Source organism: Salarias fasciatus, chromosome 1 (genome assembly GCF_902148845.1).
Source record: "Salarias fasciatus chromosome 1, fSalaFa1.1, whole genome shotgun sequence".
In the NCBI taxonomy this organism is placed as follows: Eukaryota; Metazoa; Chordata; class Actinopteri; order Blenniiformes; family Blenniidae; genus Salarias; species Salarias fasciatus.
The window spans coordinates 22,088,782-22,112,318 of NC_043745.1; the positions used below are offsets into that span (position 1 = coordinate 22,088,782).

Genomic DNA, 23,537 nt, shown 5'->3' on the forward strand with positions numbered 1-23,537 from the left:
CTTTGCCACCCCACCAGGTCTTTCACCAACGCTCTGCAGAACCCAGTAATTAACCCACAGCTAATTAACTACTTCTAATTACACCACCACGCTGTTTCCATCACACCCTCCAAAACTGAGGAAATACTCTAGTGCCATGTGCAAATCCCTTCTGGATGCTTTTTAAAGTTAGCTGAGCTCCCCGTCTGATCATTTAATCAAACTGCCCTGTGTTTCAGTATCGCACAGTTTTGCTCTATGTTTTTTTTTTCTGCTGCTTTATCTTACATAACTTTCCCACCGTCCTGCAATATGAAATGGATTAGCACAATTTGATGGTGTTGCATAAAGGGGTAAAATCATTTTCAAGCTTCTATTTCAGGTCTATTAACAAAGGAGGCAATTGATACTACAAACAAATCAATTTTTGCCTTCTCTGGCCAATATTGCTAGTGTAAAATGCTTACTAAAATTGAGTAGTGTGAAACTAAAACAATCACCGTGTTGCCTCTTGGGTGTATGAGTTTGCTCATAATGTACTTAGTAAGGTGTGTTTCAGCTCGAAGTTATATATTCATACAAGAAATTGCATAAATGAAATCTGTGGAGCTCTTTTCTTGAATGGACGGCATCATGCATGTATGACAGAAACTGCATGACTCTGTTATGGTGTCTTTCAGAAATACTCCCAGACACACCAGTGGCCAGCCCCCCTCTACTCACACACACTCATGTAAACACAGCACTGTTCCATCCTGCCTTAGACTCAACACAGCCACGGCTATTTCTGTTCCACAGACTGATAGCTCCTACTGAAGATCATTGATTTTACGGGAAGCCCTGTTTACAAGCTGAGTGCCATCGACCTGAGGTGACTTTTTGCCTCCTGGAGTTGGAACAATGCTAGATCACCCTTACATCTGCATTAGTCGAATAGTACACTGATTTTTTTTTTTAAGAATGAACAATGAACAACCATGTTACTCATTGTTAATTGCCTGAGTTACAGTGTTGGGAAAATCAAAGAGAACAAAATGTCCATGTACCTGTTATAATGGTTTACTATGTATAGCAGTCATTGACAAACATTCCTGACTCATAGCACTGATTTCGGTGGCATTGTGCCAGTAAAATTAATTAGCTGCCTGTTTACTTTTTAAATGGAATACTATGGAAATCAACGGGGCTATTTTAAGTAAAATGCACTGAAAAAACATTTTTAAAAAAGTAACCAATCATTCTGTGGCTCAACATTGGCAGTTTTAAAGTCACGCCAAGCCACAAAAAAAATCCTAAAATATTTGCAACACAGTGCTGAAAATGCAAATTTGTTCTCTGTTTGAGCATGCTGATAAAACCAGAATTTATCCAGCCGTGTAAGGCATTATGCTCACTTATGTTAAATAGCGAAATGCATGCATGGTTTTATTGGTGATTAATTGGAATAAACCTTGGAGATAAACTCAGGCCTCACTCTGCCTGAGGACTACAATGGTTCTCCCATCAATGAGCATGTCCCTAGTGCAACATCAAAAGCCTTCCCCTGCTTTATCAATAAGAACCCTTCCTTCCCACATCTTCCTGTAACTTGCTTAGTGTTCACGCCATTGATTTTCCAATAAGCGCCCCCTTACCCTGCGGTGGCTGGCCAGGATCTGTGATGGCTCAGAGACCAGACACAGATGAGAAACATCACTGAAAAACAATTGAAAATCAGATCTGGTGTACTCCGAGGTATCTTCTAGGCATATCAAAAGCTGTGTTTGTTTGTTTGTTTCTAACGTAAGGGGATCTTTCTCACTTCTGACAAGCACTGTGCACCGGAGTAAGGGTCAGGACTGCAGAAAGCAACAATAATCATTGTTTAGGTTTAGCCAGAGTTAATTCCCAAAGAAATGAAGGATCCTGGAGAGAAGGTCCTCTGAAGGTAATGCCAGGCCTACAGGAAGGTGATCCTGCATGCTTATAATCAGATGCTTCCTTAGTCTTTAATTCCTCCCCACGTTGGACAGTAAATCTCACCTAATCAAAGGACAAACATGCAAAACTTCATTCATTTTGCATCTCTACCTAACAACAGTCATGCTCTCCAGCATGCTTCATTAACATCATTTTACAATGTTTAGGCTTGTTTCGTGGTTGGGAAGGGATGGAGTAAGACTTTTTGATCAAAGTTGAGGAAAATGAGACCACAATAAAGAAAAACCTTTTGAGGCAGGTGGCAGCAGAGGGTCCAATAGGCAGGATCTGTGCATCGGCGTGCTTGCCCTCAGATCAGCTCAGGAATCCAGCCTTTTCTTCCCTGTGATTATCTCTTATTGTCAGCGACGGCTTGTTTTGGCTGCACACAGCCTGCTTATTGTCAACTCAGTGGGCCCACATTCAGAATTACAATGCAACACAAGGGCAGAGGCCATGACAGAATCACTCGTCGTAGCACCAGTAGGAAAACAAAATTTGTTTTCTTCTAAACATTATAGTACATAGCTATACATAATGACACTAAGAGGTAGTCACCTTTGGCAGGTTGCTCCATCATTTTGATTTGTGGTTATTAACATAGTCAGCACACTGAGACACTGGCCTCCTCCACTTCCCCTGTACTTCAGCCGCGTCTCTTTGTCTGTCTCCTGGACTTGTTTAGTGCCTCCCAGAGATTAAAGCTTTTCCTGCTTTAAACAGGTGTCACTGAGTCAGGCAGACCTCCAAGAGACAAACAGCGTTATATCAGTTTGCCCATCTGCGACTTTCCGACTCCAGACAACCTCATTGCTCATCAGTAACCACTGCAGGTTATTGAATTACACCATCTTGATTTTAAAGGGCAATCCTGTTTTCTGTAAGCAGTGGACACACCAAGCGGGCTCAGAGCTGCAGCGCTGATCAAGAGTCATCGTGTTATTCTGTCTGCTAATTGCTTGAGGTATCTCAGCCCAGTAATCGGAATTGATGGGTGTATGCCCGTCATACAGTATGCTGAACTGGCCTTGCTTAGACTCAAGTCTAAGGACAGAACTTTAGAGGTCATCATTAATTTCCTGACCTGAGTGCTAAATGTTGGCTGAGCTGTTAAATTCAGTGATACCTGAAAAAGTCCCCACACACACACTGGTGTTTAATGCACTTGAATTTCCTTGAATAATCACTGTCTGTTTGACATGTGGTATGTTTTTCTGTCTTGTATTACTCTAGCTGCCCTCAGTCCATTTGTGTGAAATGGCTGTTGAGCTCACAGCTTGTTATTAATGGAGCAGATAATAAATACAGACCAGTATGGCTAGTATCCCCTCACTCAATATGGCAGCCATCTCTAAATCATGTCTGGCTGTACAAAGCAATCTTGTTAATAAGCCAGCCAGTCTAATATCTTTCATTTTATATGCAAAGTAGCTCAAGGGTCATAGAGGTTAGCTTCTGTATCATGTAAACAAAATTATCAGTCGGACCATGCAACCAGAAATATGCATGTATTCATCACAACAATATCTAAAGTGTATTTGCGGTCATATGTTAAGTTTTTTCATTTAATGTAATTGCATTAAATGACAAAACTTAATTATTACAGGGTATTTTTTTTTGTATGTACATTGTTATATTTCAAATTTAATTTGCTCTTGTTGTGTATTATCTGGATAATATATAGAAAAACAGATCTGGAAATAGTTTTTTATTTTTGTCTTTTTTGAGTGCACACAAGCTTGAAAGGACTCAGGTATGTTGTGTGGGAGGCAACCTTTATCAGACATTCATGAAAAGGCAGACAGACATTATCAATCTCTCCCCTCCTTCAGTGGTTAATATGTTAGGTTGTGGGGGTAGACTCTATTCTGATCACAGCTGAAATTTGCATCCCTAAGTAAATAAGTAAATAAATCAAGTGCAAGCACTGAATGTGCTAATCAACTGGGACATGGCAGTGAGCTTGGTGCCGGGAAACTTTGCTCATGTAATATTCAGTACTGGTGGGTTAAAGGGCAGCCCAGAGTTATTGGTTTCAGCCCGATTGCCCCCTTTAATCAATGTTGGCTGCATCCCTTTAATAAAATTATTAGCTCAGCAGTATCTTGCGCTATCATTTTATCTCTTCTGCTCACTAAATTGCAGCCTGTGTTGGGCCTCTCAGATGCTCGAGGCATGGCCAGCTCCCGAAAGCTCAGCTCCCATTTATTATTTCAGAAGCGGAGGATGGCTGGAGTGTTTGAAACCCGGCTAAGCATAGAGGTTATTGGATGCAAGATCTAAACACAGCTGCAGTGGAGTCCCAACCCAGCTTATGTATTTTAGGTTCATAGAGAAACAAGAAAAATCTTATTACTAATGTTAAAGTTGAAAAAAATTCTGCTCAATAATACAGTAGAATTATATTCTTCTCATACTGTATGTACACAATTGTAGATAAAGTGATAATAGCAATATCATTAAGAATGTCTTTTTTCCAGGTGCAGCTTTCCATTTTTTCCCAGTTACGTAAATGTAAGATGTGCTGATGGGTGGCTTCTCAGTGTCTAATTATCTCACAAGGAATCCATTTGATCCATTAAGTTGGTCTGTTTCCTTTTTTTCTGACTGCAAGTTAATTAAAAATGGATGTAGGATTTGCAGAATATACGACTAGGGGTGTTGTTTGGAAGGTGAAGATAAAAGATGGTACCTTTGTGATATGGCAGGAAGATGAATCACGGATGTCCTATTAGTGCTTGTCTCAGGTATTGTGTTTAAGTGCCTAATCTAGTGTAATGAGCATGGTGTCATTTTTCCAATTATATCCCAGACTTCTGTCTCTCACCCTGCACACCATACGTTAGATTTCCTTCTTTTGATTTCTATGCTTACCCGCAGACTGATATTTTTTCATGTTATCTGCATCTACAGCTGCATCTCATCTTTTCTTATGGGGCTTATCATATTTTGAATGATATCAGGAGCTTTTTCTGACATTGCCATGTGTGTGACTGTGTATGCATTTCGTTTGGTTTCACACAAAACTAATGCGTCATTGACCTCTTGTTTGAACTTTTTTGCTTTTCTGCAGGCCTGGATGCGATGAACGCCTCATGTAGGCATCAGCATGGACAGCTGTGAGTCTCCCGTGGTTTCTGGGACAGACGATGGGCTCGGGTCCTCCCAGCAGCAGCAACCACCACAGCCCTGGAACGATCACTCTAGCTCACAGGTCACTTGTACCAACAAGGCACCTTCCCTGGATCCTCTGTCTCTCTCGACTCCCTTCACTTCCCAACCCCAAAACTCTGTTGCCCCTCATGACGGGGTGAGAGATCTGCAGTCCGAGCAGCAACAGCCAAAACAGACGTCACCCCAGGCTCACCGTGATAGCTCTGCCACAGGCCAGCTGCATCCCAGAAGAGAGGGTCTTGAGGAAGAGGAGCAAGAGGGGGTGAGCTGTGGAGAGGAGGAAGAATCTGAGGACTTAGATGAAATGGAGATTGACAGCTGTTTCCCAAGTCTTCAACCTTTCCCTGGGGTACCGATGGCCTCAGGGGGTGGGGGCATGCCCACTCTTCTGCGACACCAGCCCACACAACAACAGGCGCCACCTGAGAGTGGGAGTGAGGAAGGAGAGGAGGAAGAGGAAGAGGAAAGTAGTGATGTAGAAAACTTGGCTGGAGAGATAGTTTACCAACCAGATGGCTCAGCCTACATTGTGGAGAGCCTCAGCCAGTTGATCCAAAGTAGTGGAGGCATGGTGCCCGGCCTGCTTCCCACAAACTCTCTGACGAGTGGGGGGAAACCGGGGGAACCTGCTGCGACTTCGTCCACGGTCTACCCACAGATCATCAACACGTTTCACATAGCCTCGTCCTTTGGGAAGTGGTTTGGCAATTCAGACCAAGGTTTTCCCAATACCTCAACAATGGCAGGTCTTAGCCCTGTCCTGCACAGTTTCCGTGTCTTCGATGTGCGGCACAAAAGCAACAAGGATTACCTGAACAGCGATGGGTCTGCCAAGAAGTCCTGTGTATCCAAAGATGTTCCTAACAACGTGGATTTCTCCAAATTTGATGGACTAGCCCTATATGGCAAGGGTAAGCCCATTTTCATGTGTTTTCTCTGCAAGCTATCCTTTGGCTACGCCCGCTCCTTTGCCACTCATGCCGTCCATGATCACCGCATGACACTGTGTGAGGATGAGCGGCGGCTGCTGGGGGACAAGCATGCATCTGCCATCATCCAGGGCATTGGGAAGGACAAGGAGCCCCTCATTAGTTTCCTGGAACCAAAAAATAAGAGCACTCCTCTGCCACCTACCCTGCACCCAATTAACTCTGGACAGAGCTTCTATGGCACATTTAGTGGTGTCCATCTGGAGACTGGAAACAGCAGCGGAGGCAATGACACCCTGAACAAAGACTCTGACTCTGGCCTCCAGCAACAGCAGCAGCAACAAACCCCACTTAGCTCAGTTCTCTCTGTTGGAGGGCTGAGTATTCCCAAAGCATCCTCTCTTACCTCATCCTTAGGCTCTGCCAAAGACTCCAGTGCCCTGCCCAAACAGGGAGGGAGAACAGAGGAGCCTGCTGGGAAAGAGTTGGCATGTAAGGGAGAAGATGGGAACACAGAGGGACATGAGAGCAAAGCGCACCTATCTAACCAGATGGGGGGCTCTGAAGAAGAACTGTTATTAGGGGAGGAGGAAGACGAGGTGGAGGCAGAAAGCACTGCAGTGGCTTGTGGTGGTAACAGTAGCAGCGGTGGGGGTGAAGCAGGGGAACCAGCTGTCTCAAACCAAAGCATTTCCAAATCTCCTTTATTAATGCCTAGTAGCACTCTCCAGCCTTCTGCCTGCGCCTCTGCAGGTAGTTCCACACTCAGCAGCAAAGCCCTCGCTTCCCATTCCTCCTCTGTCAAGGAAGAGGGTTCAGCTGCAGACGGTGGGGGGAGTACCTCAGAGCTCCCTCTGAGCTTTAACTGCCAGGGATCCACAGTTCCCATGGCAATGGCGGCAGCCGCCGTCAGAAGGAGCGAGGATGACACTGCTGGCACTTACTCCTCGCCTCTGTCCTCCAATGCTGCTGCTGATGAAAGTGCCAATAGAGATAGTGCCACAGCTCCAGAACCAAATGATTGCCCGGCAGAGGGAGAGGAGGAGAATGGAGCCCTTCTGCATCATCACCACATGCATCACCATCATCATCACCTTCACCCCTCATCTCATGGACACTCTCTTGCCCTTCCCGGGAGCTCCTGTGACATAACAGGAATGGGAGAGTGTTCACAGAACCATGGGCTTGGTGGCAGCACAGGAAGTGGGGTAGAATGCCCCAAATGTGACACTGTTTTGGGTTCTTCGCGTTCCCTGGGTGGTCACATGACCATGATGCATTCACGCAACTCATGCAAGACACTCAAGTGTCCCAAATGCAACTGGCATTACAAGTACCAGCAGACACTGGAGGCCCACATGAAAGAGAAGCACCCAGACTCTGGAGGCTCCTGTGTGTATTGCAGCAGTGGTCAGAGTCACCCTCGTCTTGCACGTGGAGAAAGCTACACCTGTGGATACAAGCCCTTCCGGTGTGAGGTACGTGACACAGAAATGAAAAGATGGCTTGAATATTTTTAAGGACAGCAAATGTGGTAGTTTTATTTTAGAACAATTAAAAAAATGCCTTATGCTAATTTGAAATTGATGTTGATATCATTTCATTCTTGCTGTTCAATGTAAAAAATTTGTATTTTCACTCTGTATTTTGTAGGTGTGTAACTACTCAACCACCACAAAGGGCAACCTAAGTATCCACATGCAGTCTGACAAGCATCTAAACAACATGCAGACACTGCAGAATGGAGGTTCTATTGGTTCTGCGCAGGAACAGGTGTTTGGACATACCACAGGAGGTGTGGTGGCTGTCCCCTCTGTGACCCAAGCCAGTAGCCATCACCCTCCTCACCACCATCCGACGCAGTCCTCAACCCATATGTCCGGACCATGTGGGGCCCCTTCTCCAACTAAACTGAAGAGCAAACCTACGTGGCGTTGTGAAGTATGTGACTATGAGACCAACGTGGCGCGGAACCTGCGAATCCATATGACGAGCGAGAAGCACATGCACAACATGATGCTACTCCAGCAGAACGTGACTCAGATGCAGCATGGACGACTCGGCCTGGGGGCAATGCCTTCGCCCTCAGAGGCTGAGCTCTACCAGTACTATCTGACTCAGAACATGAGCCTTCCACCAGGCCTCAAGATGGACCCAGCTGGTGCTGAAGCCCAGTTCTTGATGGGGAGCTTTCACCTGGACCCCAGCATGGCCGCCCTGGGACCTGCACTCGGTGAGCCCATTATTTCCATGTAGAAATGTTTGGGTTTTTTTATAAATTAATATTTTCAGTTGGAAGTGACAACTTTTTATTGATCATTTTCATTTTCCTGGTAAGGATAGCTTAGGTCATTTTATTCAACACCTTGGAATGTACAAGAACACAATTATTTACATTGTGATAAACACATGGTTAAAATGAGCAATAGGAATACAGAATCCCATAGATTATGTTTTCTTTTCACAGTTTTTTAAAGGACAGGTTAAACTTGCACTCTAAGTAAAACCTCATTTTTAAAATTGAAAGGTGAGTCAGAACTCCAAACCTCTGTGTTCTGATCTCCTTGCCTTCCTACAGGAAAGCTAGCCGGCCTCTGCTTTTTTATGTCACTATTCCCAAACTGCTCCTGAACTTCACAACCGGAGTTCTCCCATTTTTTCCAACGTAGTAATTGCAGCTATAAATTTTGTCTTGGTTAAAGAAGGGAGGTTAGAGGGCTCAGCAAGGGTAATTCAGCAGCATAGCAAAGTGTTTGAAGCACCATTTACAACCACACAGTTTGCACAGACTTGTCTTCAACTGTCACCAGTTCGTAGACACAAACAAGAATTGATTGCTGTGACTAATTCTTTTTCCCCTCTTTTGCCATGTGGTTCATTTTTCTGTGAGGTGATTTGTAATAAGCATATTACAAGAGAGGCAATGATTACGCAGCCTGAGTCCATAAACTGCAGGGGTGTTAGCCATGCTCACACTTGTGGAGCTGTCAAAGCCAACCTGCACCAACTTTCTGATATTAACTATGCAGTATACCTCCTGAGAAAATGTGGTAACTCCAGAAAGTGTCAGACGATCAAACCCAGTAGCTAAATTTCAACTCTCACTACATATTTACTTTTAGATATCTTTGCGTGTCTGGTAGTAAATAGGAAATGCTGACCTCGCACAATCTTGACACCTTGATAATACACGTTTTTGTGTGTTTGTTGTTTCAGTTTTGTTGTTGTTGCTGTTGCTTCTAAAGTAAAAGCACAATATAAGATAAGGAGTGGAAGATATTTTTGGCTAGTTGTTCAGGGACGTGTTTTCCACCATTCACTACAAATTTCAATGTATTTTTTAATGTAATAGTTTTGATCTATCGAAGCTAAACCTGTGTTATTCAAGTAGAAATACAAATGAGTTGATGTGTACTGTCTGAATTTTACAGAAGAGAAAAAAAAGCAATGTTACAACAAGTGCAAAACTACAAGATCTGAAGACTCCCTGTATAATAATATACAAAAAATACTTTATTCAGGAACATAATTGAATCTCTGAATCTACATAGTAGTGTAACCTGAGTGTCAGGCAGAAAAGGGAGTTTAAGAATATTACGGAACAGCCATGGTTAGTGGGCTTGGTTTACATCTGTGTGTTTGAATAAGTGTGCAGAAGGTACCATGACTGGAGAGCCGGGTCTGTGAGTGATTTCAGAGGGCTTCTCAAAGGTCTCCCTCTCCTGGCTATAAAAACTCAGGTAATGGAGAAAAGTCCGAGAACAGGCTGCACACTGCAGCAATAAATAAAAAGGAGCTGCTGGAATTAATTTAGTGTAAAGCCAGGCAGGGTCAAGCCTGCATGCTCAGTCTGGGCAGTGAAAGATTAAAGATCAGCAAGTACAGACAAAAATACCAGCTCTTACCTCATTTTTTTAGCATTCATTTTTAAAGTGAACCTTACCAGACTGCATAGGCATCACTTAGGTGTCTTGGTCATGCAATTTATGCTGGCTATGCTTTCACTCTCACTGTTGCTTAGACTTGGTGTTGCTTAAGCCTGATCTGTCAGATATCTGTATTGATTCAGAGAAAGTCTGAGGAGAAAAAAATAGAATAACCCAAGCTAAAAACGACTCATGAACATGGGAAACAAACTGGGCTTTGCACCAATGTGTGCTTAGGAAATGTTTAGTTGTTTTATAATTATTAGATAACTTGCTGTCTCTTCAAGGTTTATGGCATAAAAGTAAACCACCGCAAACAGGGTGATTTGTATGTTTGATTTTTAGGCATTGTGAAGTATTTGCCCTGATTTGTCCACTTCCTCTTCTTTCCCATGTCAAAACACCAGTGGCTTTTCTCGACATTTTCCTGTTTAATTGTTCATAATATATGTGGCACAATCATCATTACCTTATTTGTAGACAAATCAATTCTTGAAATGTGAAGAGTTTGTCTAACCTAATGATAAATGTATTGATCTCAAAGCTCACAGTTCAGATAAGGTCACGGTTTTGTCTGAAACAACTGATTGTTTCAATTTGAAAGGAGAGCTTCAAATTTTAAACACTAACAAAAAGTGAAAGTACTAAGCAGAACATTGAACTTTGACCAATCAGTGGGCCTCTGGATCTTCATTAGCTATCACTATCACTGAGAGCAGCTTTAAAATGAGCTGAATGTTTCCACTGCATCACTGCGAATTTAAGGAATCATGACTAACAGTATCTAACACTGCAAGAGTGACGAAAAAATATGCAGATTAAGTGTGTCAGAGTTTCATCAAGTGCAATCCAACATCATGAGTGATGACTCAATGCCTCTCTGCCCTTTTCCTCTTTGTTGTTGTGTGTCTCTGTACTCCCCGCTCTGCAGTAGGTGGGGAAATCCCTATGGATGTGCGGCTGGGCGGTGGGCAGTTGGTGTCCGAAGAACTGATGAACCTGGGAGAAAGTCTTTCGCAAACAACGGATCCTTCGCTGAAGCTCTTTCAGTGTGCCGTGTGCAACCGCTTCACCACCGACAACCTGGATCTGCTTGGCATGCATATGGGAGCTGAACGCAGCCTGCCGGAGGAGGAGTGGCGCGCTGTGGTGGGAGACTCGCACCAGTGCAAGTTGTGCCACTACACCACTCAACTCAAGGCCAACTTCCAGCTGCACTGCAAAACAGACAAGCATGTGCAGAAGTACCAACTTGTGGCTCACATCAAAGAAGGGGGCAAAGGCAATGAATGGCGATTGAAATGTGTTGCCATTGGCAATCCAGTGCACTTAAAGTGCAATGCCTGTGACTACTACACGAACAGCCTGGAGAAGCTAAGGATGCACACAGTCAACTCCCGCCATGAAGCCAGCCTCAAACTATACAAGGTTAGTCATTCAAAAATATTTTTCTGTGAAGTTCACCACCCAGCCACAGTGTCACAACGAAACACAAGTGTTCTGCCGTTTATGAATGTGTGGATTAATGGGGAGAAAAGGCATGTGTTGGTAGAGTCCTGCAGTGTGTTAAAGTATCTTAAATTGCTGCATGCTTGGAGATTTTATGATGTTACTAGCTGAAGTAGTGTGTGTTTTGTTTCTTTCCTGGGTGAAGAACTTCAAAACATGGTTGCGTTTTCACAAAGATGGCAAAACGTCTTTAATCTTCCTGCTAATTTGATACTCCTCCACAAAGCACAGTAAATGCTCAAGTGCTGCCCCCACAGCCACGAGCTGCTCTCACAAGGCATGAATGATAGCTTTGTTGTGTGACTGTTGCCTTCCCAGTAGTCGAGTAGAAGCAGGGCCGCACTGCAGCCATGAGAGGTCCACGGCAGGCTGAAGCTGGTTCGAAGGTTCAGGGCTGAATCACTTGGAGACGAATGAAGAAGTGTTAGGAGACAGAGGTTTGGTGCTAATACTCCTCGGAGCGGGAAAAGCTGAATTGTTCTCGACAGCCGTATTGATTTTTGCTGGACTTGGAGCTTCACCTTCTCCTCTAATCATTCCATAATAGCCAGTGGATGAACACTCTCCGAACAAATGGCCATAAATCTAACAGGCCTGATTCCACTTAGGTACCTATCCTGTGTGTCTGCGGCTTTGGCCACTCTGCGCTTAACCCAAACTGGCATAGTTGCACATGAAACACACAAGAGAGCACATTTAAACACTGAAACACATGCTTGCTGTAAGCATCGACTACACACAGCTGAAGCTTCAGAGTACTGTATATGACTACATTTTGTTTGGCTTCCAATTACATATGGCCTTTATTTCTGATAAGTAAACTCCAGGATCCATTATTTGAGTCTGGAAGAGTGAACAGAAAAATCTATTTAAACATTTCTGTTGTTTGATATTTGTGCTTTTTTTTTTTTTTTTTTTTTTTTTTTTTTCGGGAGGGGAAATATAAAAAAGGAAAAGCATGTTAAAAATGTGCCTCTTCAAGTATGTTTTTTTTTTTTTTTTTTTTTAAGAACTTTAAAACACTAAGAAGTGGTCAATATAAATACCAGAAAAAAATCCCATTTATTTGAAAATCATCCAGTGTTATAAATGCTTCACAGAGCCACCGGCATGACAGGCATGTTTTCTGGCCACAGGTCCTCAATATTGAAATACCAGCAAAATGGAGAAATCAATTGTGGGGTGTTTTCCTAAGGAGGCAGGTGTAATGCCCTGCTTTCACTCTAGAACACCATAACGAAGTGTTCAGACTGTCAATCTGTGGTTTGCTCCGGGGGAAGACATGCATACATAGGGTTGTATGTGCATTGCCATGCATGGATTTGTGGAAGTAGTGTGTGTTCTTCATTTCTTGACCCTCTTGTCTCATGTTAGCTGCTGGGCTTAGCAGACGGGCTTTAATAATTTCTCTTTCTCACACCTGCAGGGAAAATAGTTTGTTTTGTCTTCTGAGACAGGTGCAATTATAATATTACTCTTAGTATGAATTCAAAAAAGGGTTTTTCAACCCATCTTTATTTTAGTTCAAGTTTTCAGGAGAGAGCAGACATATGCCACACTGCTGCTGAAACTGAGGGGGATTAAATATGTACAACACATCCAGGCATGATCATTTTTTATGGCTTAAGCCTCTCATGATGGCTTCATATTTCTTAAAGCCAATTGATCTTCTGAGTAAGAGTGTGTACCTTTGTCCAGAAATTACCTGCTGTTTCAACCAGAGAACACTGGGGGGTCTGTCAGCTGTTCTTGTAACAAATACCCCTGGAAAACATACATGTTCATGAGTTTAGAAGAATTATTACTGTGTTTTATGACTCACTAATGTATTTAGTGGATAACGAGTACACAGCTGTTGAAGCCTCTGCAGACTGCCCACTTGACAGTGTCATAGTTTTCTTACAGTGTTGGATTTACTGTCCTGGCAGAGACACTGACGGGCAAAAAACCAAAATGTTTGCAAAACCCACTTGGTATAATATGCAAGATGAAAAAAGAAAAGGAAAAAAAAATCACCATTCATTTATTCCTCCACAAGAAAATCCGATGCAAATAGCACAATTTTCAACCTTTTTGGAGAGAAAATAAATCATCAAGTCAGCATAAACACACTGTAAGATGTGGGAGATGCTTGGGACACTTCACCCAAATCAAACTGGTTTGCATTAAACAGGCCCTTTGTGTGCACAGCTCCATATAAATTGGAGCCTGTAATTACTGGAATTAAAAAGGAAGGTTTAAACTGAGGGCTAAGCTGGATGGGATAATTTGAGAGCCTGTGGTATGCGGCCCATATTAGGGCTTTCTAAAAATATCACCCCCACTACCCCATGTATTGGAATGTTCCAAAAGACCACAGAATGATCCAGCAAGTCATCCTGACCACTGGACCACCGCACAGCGGGGGGTGATGCCGTCTTCCCCTCTGTGCTGTGTACTCGGTTGAAAGATACCCATTCTTGAACGCTGTGCGTTCTGCCAACAGCCGTTTGTGCTCCGAAGCTAACTTTCACCTTCCCTTTTTCCCATGGACCGTGGGGATTTTCGTGGTTCTGATGAGAGCATGATAGTCACCCATCTACTCCCAAAATGGTCACTCCTAAACACAAACACATGCGCTCTGTTGCAGCTCAGATAACACACCACTGGGTCATATAATATGTTTTTAAAACGTTACATCCTCTCTCCCTCTTGAGCGTACTATTTACAGTCACCCATATTCACATCGCTCCATGTTACAGATAGTAGCACACCGAATATCAGAAGCAGGCCTCAGGGACTGGCTCTGCCTTGAGTGTGGAGGTGAGAGACCAATCTAGCTTTCAGGCCCTGGCTGTTCTGGCCAGACAGAATGGGTGGGGCCTAACCAGGCCCAGCCACGGGCCTCGGCTTCCAGTCAAGGGTTGGGGGAAAGGGGAGGAGCATGGGGGGAGTTGTTGGCTACCTTCCTTGTCTCGGGGGCCGGTGCAATCGGCGGTAATTGAGATTGATTGGATGTTATTTTTCCTCTTGCAAATGTAGTCCATTAGCTTGGCACATGCATAATCAGTTTAGAGCGCAGTTAGCCGAATGTAATCATGTTCCTCGGTGTCTGCTAGCACAAAATCCACTCCAGATGCCGCTTGGCTATAGAAAGACGGGGAGAAAGTGCCGTCACTATCTGATGGGGAGTCTTTAACCAAGAAAATCCTGACATCTCGTACCCTGTCTTGGTCCCGCTCTATTGGGCATGCATAACTGTAAAAATGTTTCACCTTTCTCTTTCTGCTCCTCACTCTGCGGTCCATCCCTCTCTTTCTCAGTTATATCCAGTGTCTGTCGCTCACTTTTAAAAGTCCCAATCACATGCTGCACCCAGTGACGAACGCAGTACTCATGCATCTTGTATTAAATTACTTGTCCTATTTTACCCCTCAGTGCAATTCCAAAGAACCAGCAAACACCAAGAGAAGAAAATGCCCCTAGTTTGCAGACAGCAAATGATCACAATGTAACATAATAGAGGAAAAAAGACTGCAATGTAAATGAAGGGATTAGTGGTTACACGAAGCGCCATTAAAGTGTTTCACAATTTTGATCCAACCCAGAAGAAACGCTGGATTCTCCAGACTGAGGAATGCAAACCATATTGACCTCTCCCAATAAATAGCCAAGAGAGTCAGATTGACTTCAATCCTTTTGGACTTCATTGTAAACTGTAGTTGGAGGCAAACCACAGGCAGGTTATGTTAGTCTTCCAACTGAAGACTTTCGGAAAATGAGTAAAGTTGAAATGTATTTCCATTCATGCAGGACATCAAGTTCAGCCCACTTAGAACTGGCTCACTCGTGGTGTCTCCTCTGATTTAACACATTATGATTATGCTCTGTACTTTGGAATGCCAGAGTTCCATCCCTCTCCCAATGTCTTGAACATTTTTCTTGGTGGTCTTACACTGTAGGAACTCCAGTTGTGACTAATATAATAGAAACTGTAACAGGTAATGTGTGTTGTCCTCAACCTCATGTCCACAAAGTAATGTCTACTGGGCTCCCTGTCTTAATCGCTCACACGCCAGACGCTTCTGCAAGGAGGATGGAGAGACAGACGGGAGCGAGGGGGTGGGGGTGTGGGGGGCCGACAGGAGGGTTGGAAGGATAGATACTCTGCTAATTATCATGGCTAGCCTATGATTGTTCAGTAATAGTGCTCAGTGGGAAAGGTTGCAGCAGTTCCAGGAAGAGCTGAGCTCTGATTTACTGGTACTACCGCTCTAATAAAGCGCTCGCTGCACATCCTGAGAGACAGCCCATTCTCTCCTTTCACATGCACAAGAGTGTGAATACCCACAAAAACAGACAGGCAGACACACACACACACACACACACACAGCGATCTAAAATTCCACTGGGCTCATAAACTATATCATTATAATTGTTAATAGAAGAACTAGTATTTAAATTCAGTTTTGTCCCCTGTTCCTGTAACAAATCCCCACAGTTATGATCCAGAACCCCAGTTATTCACTCTCTGTCAGTCATATGGAAAGCCTGCAGAGTGCTGAGCTCCAGCATCCCACCTCAAACCGACGTGTTACCCCCACGGTGGGTGGAACCGGGAAGGAGTGGCGCTTCACAGCCAGTCGTGGTGGATCGGCAAGAGGGGCTGTCAGACAAGTAGCTTTTGGGGGCGCGGTGGGGGGCTTAGCGTTTGGCCGTGTGCAAGAATTTCACAACTCGTGGAGGTCCCACCTCTTGAGTAGGCCCGGGAAAAGGGTCGGGCTTCGACCCGTGGCTCAGCTGCTGCTGCTGGTAGTGTTGATTGTATGTGCAAAGGCCCTACTGTGGGTGTTGCTGAGCCTCACGAAGTGATAGTGATAGCGAATGAACGCTACACAGGGTTCGCTGCTGCATAGAGTGGAGAGGCTGGTCCTTTTCCAGCTCCTTCTTTTTTTTTTTTTTATTTCTTCCCAGAGCCTGTTTACCACAATTGCCAGAGTTAAAAGTGCCCAGTGCATTAAAGGACTGCGTCGTCAGTTCTGGCTCTGTGGTGGAGATAGAGATCGTTTCTCTGTTTTTCATGACACAAAACAATCAGGAAGAAGAACTGAAATAGAATATGTGTTATATAGCTTAATGGGTTTTAGAGATTCTCAATGGTTATGTTAATGATTCTGGCTCATGTTTATTAGACATGTTTGTCTTGGATCCAGATGAGAACAGAGGATTGGTGTTTGGGAAAGATAGAGGAGCAGGAGGTCAAGCTATGTATGATAAAGACAGAGATGAATGGCATTTACATGTTCTGAAATGAATACACCTTCCTGGCACATCTTTTACATTTTTCTTTGACATTTTCTCCAAGTTATACAATAATATACTTGTGTAGTAACAAAGTAAACCTTGAGTCATAACACAGTGGGTGGTGAAGGGGATCTGTTGAAGGTTATATCGTTTAATTCAACCGTACTACAAACTAGAACATTTTCTTCAGTCTAGTTATCGTTGTTTTCCATGAATATTATGCTACTACTACTGGTCTTTGAAAAATTCTTATGCCTTTCACGTTATGATATAACAGCTCAGGTTTCCAAAAAAGCCAAATAAATCTTTCCTGGTTTAAATTTGCCTTTAAAGTTCATAATTGAGATCAACAGTGTAAGAGGACATCATTGAAAGGACTATAATATCTTCAATGAACCTCATCTGCACCAATCAGATGATCTCTGCATCTAACCTTGTACTCAGACTCTGCTCTGCGTCCGTCTTGTAAAAATTATATTGCAGTTATGAGGCATGTCCTGGACTTTTTACCACCCCACCTCAACTACATTGTGGAGTGATGGTCTTCAAAAAGACCCCATGCGAGCAGCCGCTTCAACAATTGACCTGAGCTGATCATGACTTGGTGGTCATTGTGTGTCTGGCCAGGTGAGCTGTATGTCACCATAAATCCCCAGACTGGATTTCAGTGACAGGCTTGAACTATGTTTTTAACTCTATTTAAATGACATTCTTAAAAACTGAAATTACATATGGCTGTGTGCAGATTGTCATCAAACCCATCAAAGCAATAATCCTAATACTCTTACTACCTCTAATGCTCTACTAGAAAGACAAATGTTGTTTGTGGTGTTAAAAAAAAAAGAGAAAACTGACTCATCTGGTTATATAGTTGCAAAAAATGTGTTTTGGGTGTTTTGTGCTATCATAGCCTGATTAAGCATCGACTATCAGGTCTTTATACCCACTTGGTCAATACATCTTGTGGCTGATAGCTGCAGCACCTCAAAGACTAACCGTGTCAATTGGCAGGTAAATGCTGCTCTTATGAGGCCAGATTGAGGCTCCTGTGAATCTGTGTAGCTCCTAAGCTGAAGGGATGGAGAGAGCGAGACAGGCAAGCTTACCAGCTCTGTGCCATCAATACATCAGGGGCTTAGCCACCAGATTAATGGTCTCCGAGTGGTCACGGCCACAAAACTACTCAGTTTTGAAGTCTGTGTTCAGCGGAGCTCTGCGTGGAAGTAAGGCAGGATTGAGAAAGAAATAAGCGGAGGGGAGGAGGTCTTAGGTGCCAGGATGAGCACACAGGGACCTCTATTTTGTTTGGGTTTGGCCTAGAAGGTACAGTCATGGGACTGATAAATCTTACATAAGGATGGATACGTGCCTTTGGCTGTTGATTCATTTCCCCTGCCTTGCAATATTCCAAAAAGGATGTTTGAGTAGCTAAACGCCATATTATAAGCAATGAAAGAATGTTTTCACATGTGTTTATAATCGAGGTGATTTAGTTCCTGTGCAACATGCATTGCAAGCCTGGTTTACAGTACTACAGCGATTTACTTTTAAGTACAAGGGTGTGTCCTCTCTCTCTCTCTCTCTCTCTCTCTCTCTCTCTCTCTCTCTCTTTCTCTCTCTCTCTCTCTCTCTCTCTTTTAAATGTCTCATCTGCCTCTAAGGTCTTTCAGTTTTGTGATGCATTGATTACTACAGCATTGAGGAACTTCAGTAATTTCCTGGAGGTGAGCAGCCTGTGATGACCTGGACAGATGCTGTAAAGCATGTTGTCCTCAGAGCAGGACATGCTGTTGGGTTATGTAGGATGAAATGTGACTTTGAGGGCTCAGTATGGAAAAACCGCCTCACCTCTCTGTGACCACTACTAAGCCTTGAGTAAAACTTAGCTATCATTCGGTTTCCTCATACTAAAGTTTTATTTGAAGTTGTGGGACCTTGGGGTCTTTTTTTTTTTTCCTGGTGCCAAAAGAGAATATCCCTGACTTTTCAGGACTTCATGGTGCTGGACATCCGTCCATGTTTTACCTAATTGCTGTGTGCTGAAGTCCAGGGTTCGGACTGGGAGCTGTAAATCTTTCAGTGTTATGCAGACAATGTTTTCTCCAGATGTACAAGAAAAGATTTCATCCTTTTGTAATTAAGCGGTGCAGTCCAGGGTGTCATGCGGTTTTTATTAGAGGCTCTGGAAAAGATCATTTTGCACCTTGTTTTCTCATTATGCCTTTTATTCTAAAGTACAAAAGATGGATAAAATGGAGGGATGAAAATGAAAGTAGTGGCAGGGAATAGAATCCCTTTTTTGAATTATTATATGGAAATTACAGGCTAATGATGTAAGAGTTAACTATGGGGAGTGAGGGGTGGAGGAACTGGAGGGGACAAAGGCATAGCCATGGAACAAAGGCAATTACATAGTTTGTCATAGGAAGAATATCAGAAAAATGTTCTTTTTTAACCCAAAGAATGTTCCCAAAGGTTATCTTCCCCATGGGTGCCATATCCTCCACCTGTGTTCTACTTTAAGCTTACTGGTGGAATAATGCGAGCGACTTGTGGAAAGAGAGAGAGAGAGAGGGATAGAGGGAGCAAGCTTTAAGAGTTCGGGACAAGAATGCTCTTTAGCTTCTCAAGGGCACAGATACTTTATGGCCCTCACATTCCTAAATGACACACTGATGCCCAGAATAGACAGAACCCTGTTGAAAGAAAAAAAAAAAAATTAAACACCACCCCAGCAGATCGTTTCCCCTCCTTACTCACCTTCACCTCACCCTACTTTGTGTTGTGGTAAATGTCTGGGTCCCGCTGTCATTTTTCCTTCTGTAGAAAGACATAGCGAAAGCTATTACCGGTTTCAAACAATTATGTTTTATAAAGTTTTTTTTCTTTATCTTTTCCATTCTCATTTCAATGCGCAGAGGCCCTGTTTCTTCTGAGGTCTCTGCAGACAGCAGAGGAAGTCTTGATAGCCACTGAAGTCTCACTCCCACATCATCTGCTGTCATCCCTCCCCACCAGACCCTCAATCTCTTATTTTATATTGTCACCACACTCAATCAGCTGTACCCTTAAAATGAATGCCTTCTAATTTATTCAAACTTGGTATCTGTGTTCAGATTACCTGTGTCCCACAAAATAGGAATCTCCTGGATTTATGCTGCTGCTTTGGAATAGTCATGTTGAAATGATTTGAACCATATGTTCTGTCTGTGCAGCGTCTGTTGAAGGGAGAGCTCTGAGCATCGCTGCAGTTGTTATTTGAGTGATCAGGTATCAATTAGCATGTTTACAACCGTTGGAGAGAGAAACCATTTTTTCCTGTAAAGCAGTTCGGCAAAGTATTTTATGATTTGTTGATCTTTCAGAAGTTGGAGAATATCAATTTTTCTGTGGTAAGCCTGGATGTGACCTACATATCTCTCTTTAATTCCCTCTTAGAGACACATACAGGCACACCATCATCTTCATCACTGCAGACGCTTCCTTTTTTCTAATGTGTTTTGCTCTCAACTTTCCCAGGAAAGTTAACTGTGCTGCCGTAACTGTGCTACACGTTTAAGAAAGTTTAATTCATCTGTGTGTGTGTGTGTGTGTGTGTGCGTGTTTAAGGGGAATTGAAATGTGGGGTTTAAGGGTATTGGATCAACTTAAGCCTTCAGAGGTTAGTACTGGTTAAGTGAAGAGTCAAATAAAGGCAAGCCACCTGATCGTGAAATCACTGTGTAAAATCAGAGATTTTATGCCCTGCTGTTTGTTCTCCCCTACCTCTTCCTCTTACACGTCAAATGGAGCTTATCATTCAATTTCCTCCATTTACAGTTTCTGGTCTGTGCCGCCATTATTCACTGGTTTGGTGAGCAGGATAAAATGATTTTGTAGTAGGCTTGCTGGTACTCAGGATCTTTGTGTGTTTTTCCTCTTTTTTCTTTTTGTTTTTAATCTTTGTCTTATTTTTATCAATTCTGATGTTTGCAACCAAGTAGCGAAAATTAGACCTGAGCCGAAATTGTCAGAAAAATGCGTACCTGTTAATGATTTATGTTTTTTTTTTTTAATGTAAAATATATTTAGAAATTGAAGGACTGTAGGTAGCGTACAGCAAGCCGACCTTGAATAGCGCACATACTTAAGAGAGATAGTTAAAGGAGGTTAGGGCTTTTTAAATGATTCAACAATTGAATATTCCCAGTATTCAACTTAACTTTTAAATCATTAAACATGATGAAGCCATCTCCACAAAGTCACAGGTTTATATACAAAAATCAAACCCCATCTGCCATCTCTGATCAGAAGCAACAGCCATCAGGCCGGGGTTACCAAGGCAGAACAGGAAAAGCCATTAACTGCCAATCACTGCATCGATCGACAAGCCAGTCCACCACTACCATCCCTCCCCTCCCCTCCCCTCCCCTCCCCCCGCCCGCCGGCCGGCCCCCACCTCACCCGCACTCACATACGTACAGTTCACCAGCTTTTTCACTGTACACGAGGCGCACGCACAGGCCCGTGGACACAGCCTCGGTCAGACCGTTATCTTCTTGTGAGCCATGCAGTGGTAACGTTTGGTCCACTTTGTCTCCCTCTGCTTAAAGTGCGTTATCTTTTAAATTATCTGGAGTCGAGATTGCAGGATCAACATTCTGCTCAGTTTAGATAAAGGCCGTCTGACTTTTTTTCTTTAAATACAGCGTCAGGAAACTGAGTGTGTTACTAGCAGAACAGTCAGGATGCTGTTGACAAGATATCTGTTTTTGTCCACAGGTTTATCATTTTCTCATTGCTGAAATGCATCTCAGTAAAGTCTTTTGCCCTGTCAAAACGGGACTGGAAACTCCATTCAGCTTGATTTCCCTGCACGTTTTTGGAGTCAAACCTCAGATAAAAAGGAATTAATAGTCAGCGAAGGACAAAAAGTAAAGAAGATTGATTTCCCACCCTCTCTCCATTTTCAGCGGTGTCACTGGCACTGAGAGTCATTAGAAGAATATTTACCTGCTTCCCAATTTAACATGGATGCTGTATATCAGAGTGATCCGGATCAGAGGTCAGAGCTGGGGGCAGCAATTAAAACATATGGCTTTAGAAGTGTGCATGCGTTTGCGTGTTGTAGACAGAAACAGACACGTGAAGTGAAAGGCAGGCAGTGCAGCGCGTATTGAACAAGGTTTTATCAACTCATCAAACTTTGCAACCGAAGCAGCAGTCAGGGGTGTGCCACGCGGATCAAAATTCACTCTAGGTTGTCGGCACACATTCACACGATCGCAAAGCATCATTTCAAAGCAACGATAAATCAGTCACACAGGCCGTTTTCTCTTTGTTCAAAGTGTGTGTGTGCCATCTTTTTCTGTTGGTGGGTTTAGTCAGGTCAGCCTTATCCGGGGCCACACAGTGACCAGAGACAGAGCAGATATGATGGATGTGGCCTGGGGCCTGGATGCACGCTCTTCGTCTGTGGTGGCCTCATCCACACATCAGCCACAAGGGGAGGGGGGGGGATTGAGTGTGAGGGAAGGAGGGCAGAGATACAAACCAGACCGGCCATTTTCCTCGTTCGACTCATAAATATTTGTGTGGCTGATTTATAAACAGTGGAGCAAGAGGGGAGATCAAAGTGAACTGTAACGCTTATATATAAAACTCGGGCTTTTTCACGACACCGCTCTACACGCCGAGCTCATACCTATTAAAGACAAAGGCATATATCACAAGGTATATTGGCAAGAGTGCTGAATGACCACTCACACTTCAGGGCTCGGGTCTGTGCTTGGTTGAGAGTCAACTCCTTATAACATCATCCTCCAAGGTTTTCAAACACGAGTGAACGCACGTCATTATACATTATAGCTAAAACTTAACCCGTGTAAACTCCCTCCAGGTCAGGGATCTCTGAGGTGGAGTTTAAATTGCTTCGTATTGCGTGGCAGCCATATTAAAACAGTATAGCAGGGAAAAGTCAGCGTCCCGGTCGTGATGAAGTGGCGTTACCACCACAGGCACACTTTGATCCAGGCGACCAGTTTGTAGGCTGCAACGTGAAGTCAGACTCTGCTGTGAAGGGCTGGAACCAAATGTGTGTGTACAATAGCTTTACTTTTCCTGAGGTATACAGACTGGCATATGTTTGAACTCTGACAAAGACAGACAACCCTCCACCGCCTATCATGCACTTATGCTTTAACCGTCCTACCCCCACCTTTCATTTCGGCCTGGCGCGAATGTGTGGGAGCAAGAGGTGCTCTCCTCTGCCTTTAGCCCACTCCCTGATTAATAACACTCATAGCAAGCAGATGCAAAAGATCACCATGAAGAAGGCTGTTAGCTGACCTCTGTGGGAGGGAATTGCATGGGTAATGAGATATTTAAAAAAAAAAAATCCTTTTTTTTTTTTTTTCTTTTTTTCTCCCAATGAAGAGTCCTCCTTTTGTCCAACGGCAGGACAGGGTTTGCTCAGTGTGGCGGAGGCCTGGGAGAGTCGGGATTAAAGCAGTCTGTTCGTCAGTTAGTGCTTGTAGACATCTGCTCCTTTAGCTGTGGCATCTTAGTTGCATTATTTATTTATTCCTTACCGACACCGTCACCCTGGTGCTTACGTAAGTCCTGTCCGGGTATTCGTGCACTGATAAGGAATATTTGACTGTTCAGATGTTATTTCCATTGACTTGTTCATTTTTGAAGGTTGTTTTCTTTTGCAAAGAAACAAGATAATCCCTGTCTGTTTCTGTATCCTGTGCAAGTGATGGGAAGATATGCTGCTATATTTAACAGCATTTATAAG

General features: G+C 43.5%; 1 protein-coding gene across 6 annotated transcripts in view; it reads left to right on the forward strand.

Annotated features, from left to right (window-relative positions):
- zfhx3b (zinc finger homeobox 3b) overlaps positions 1-23,537 on the forward strand; it is a 202,473-nt gene that overhangs the window by 111,850 nt on the left and 67,086 nt on the right. For 5 of the 6 annotated variants that reach the window (XM_030102752.1, XM_030102988.1, XM_030102915.1 and 2 more), the window contains 3 exons: positions 5,012-7,519; positions 7,695-8,274; positions 10,899-11,395. In XM_030102752.1, the coding sequence (XP_029958612.1) occupies positions 5,048-7,519; positions 7,695-8,274; positions 10,899-11,395 (3,549 nt within the window). In that variant the 5' untranslated portion in view covers positions 5,012-5,047. The remainder of the gene's footprint in view (positions 1-5,011; positions 7,520-7,694; positions 8,275-10,898; positions 11,396-23,537) is intronic. The other variant, XM_030103153.1, reaches the window with a different exon arrangement.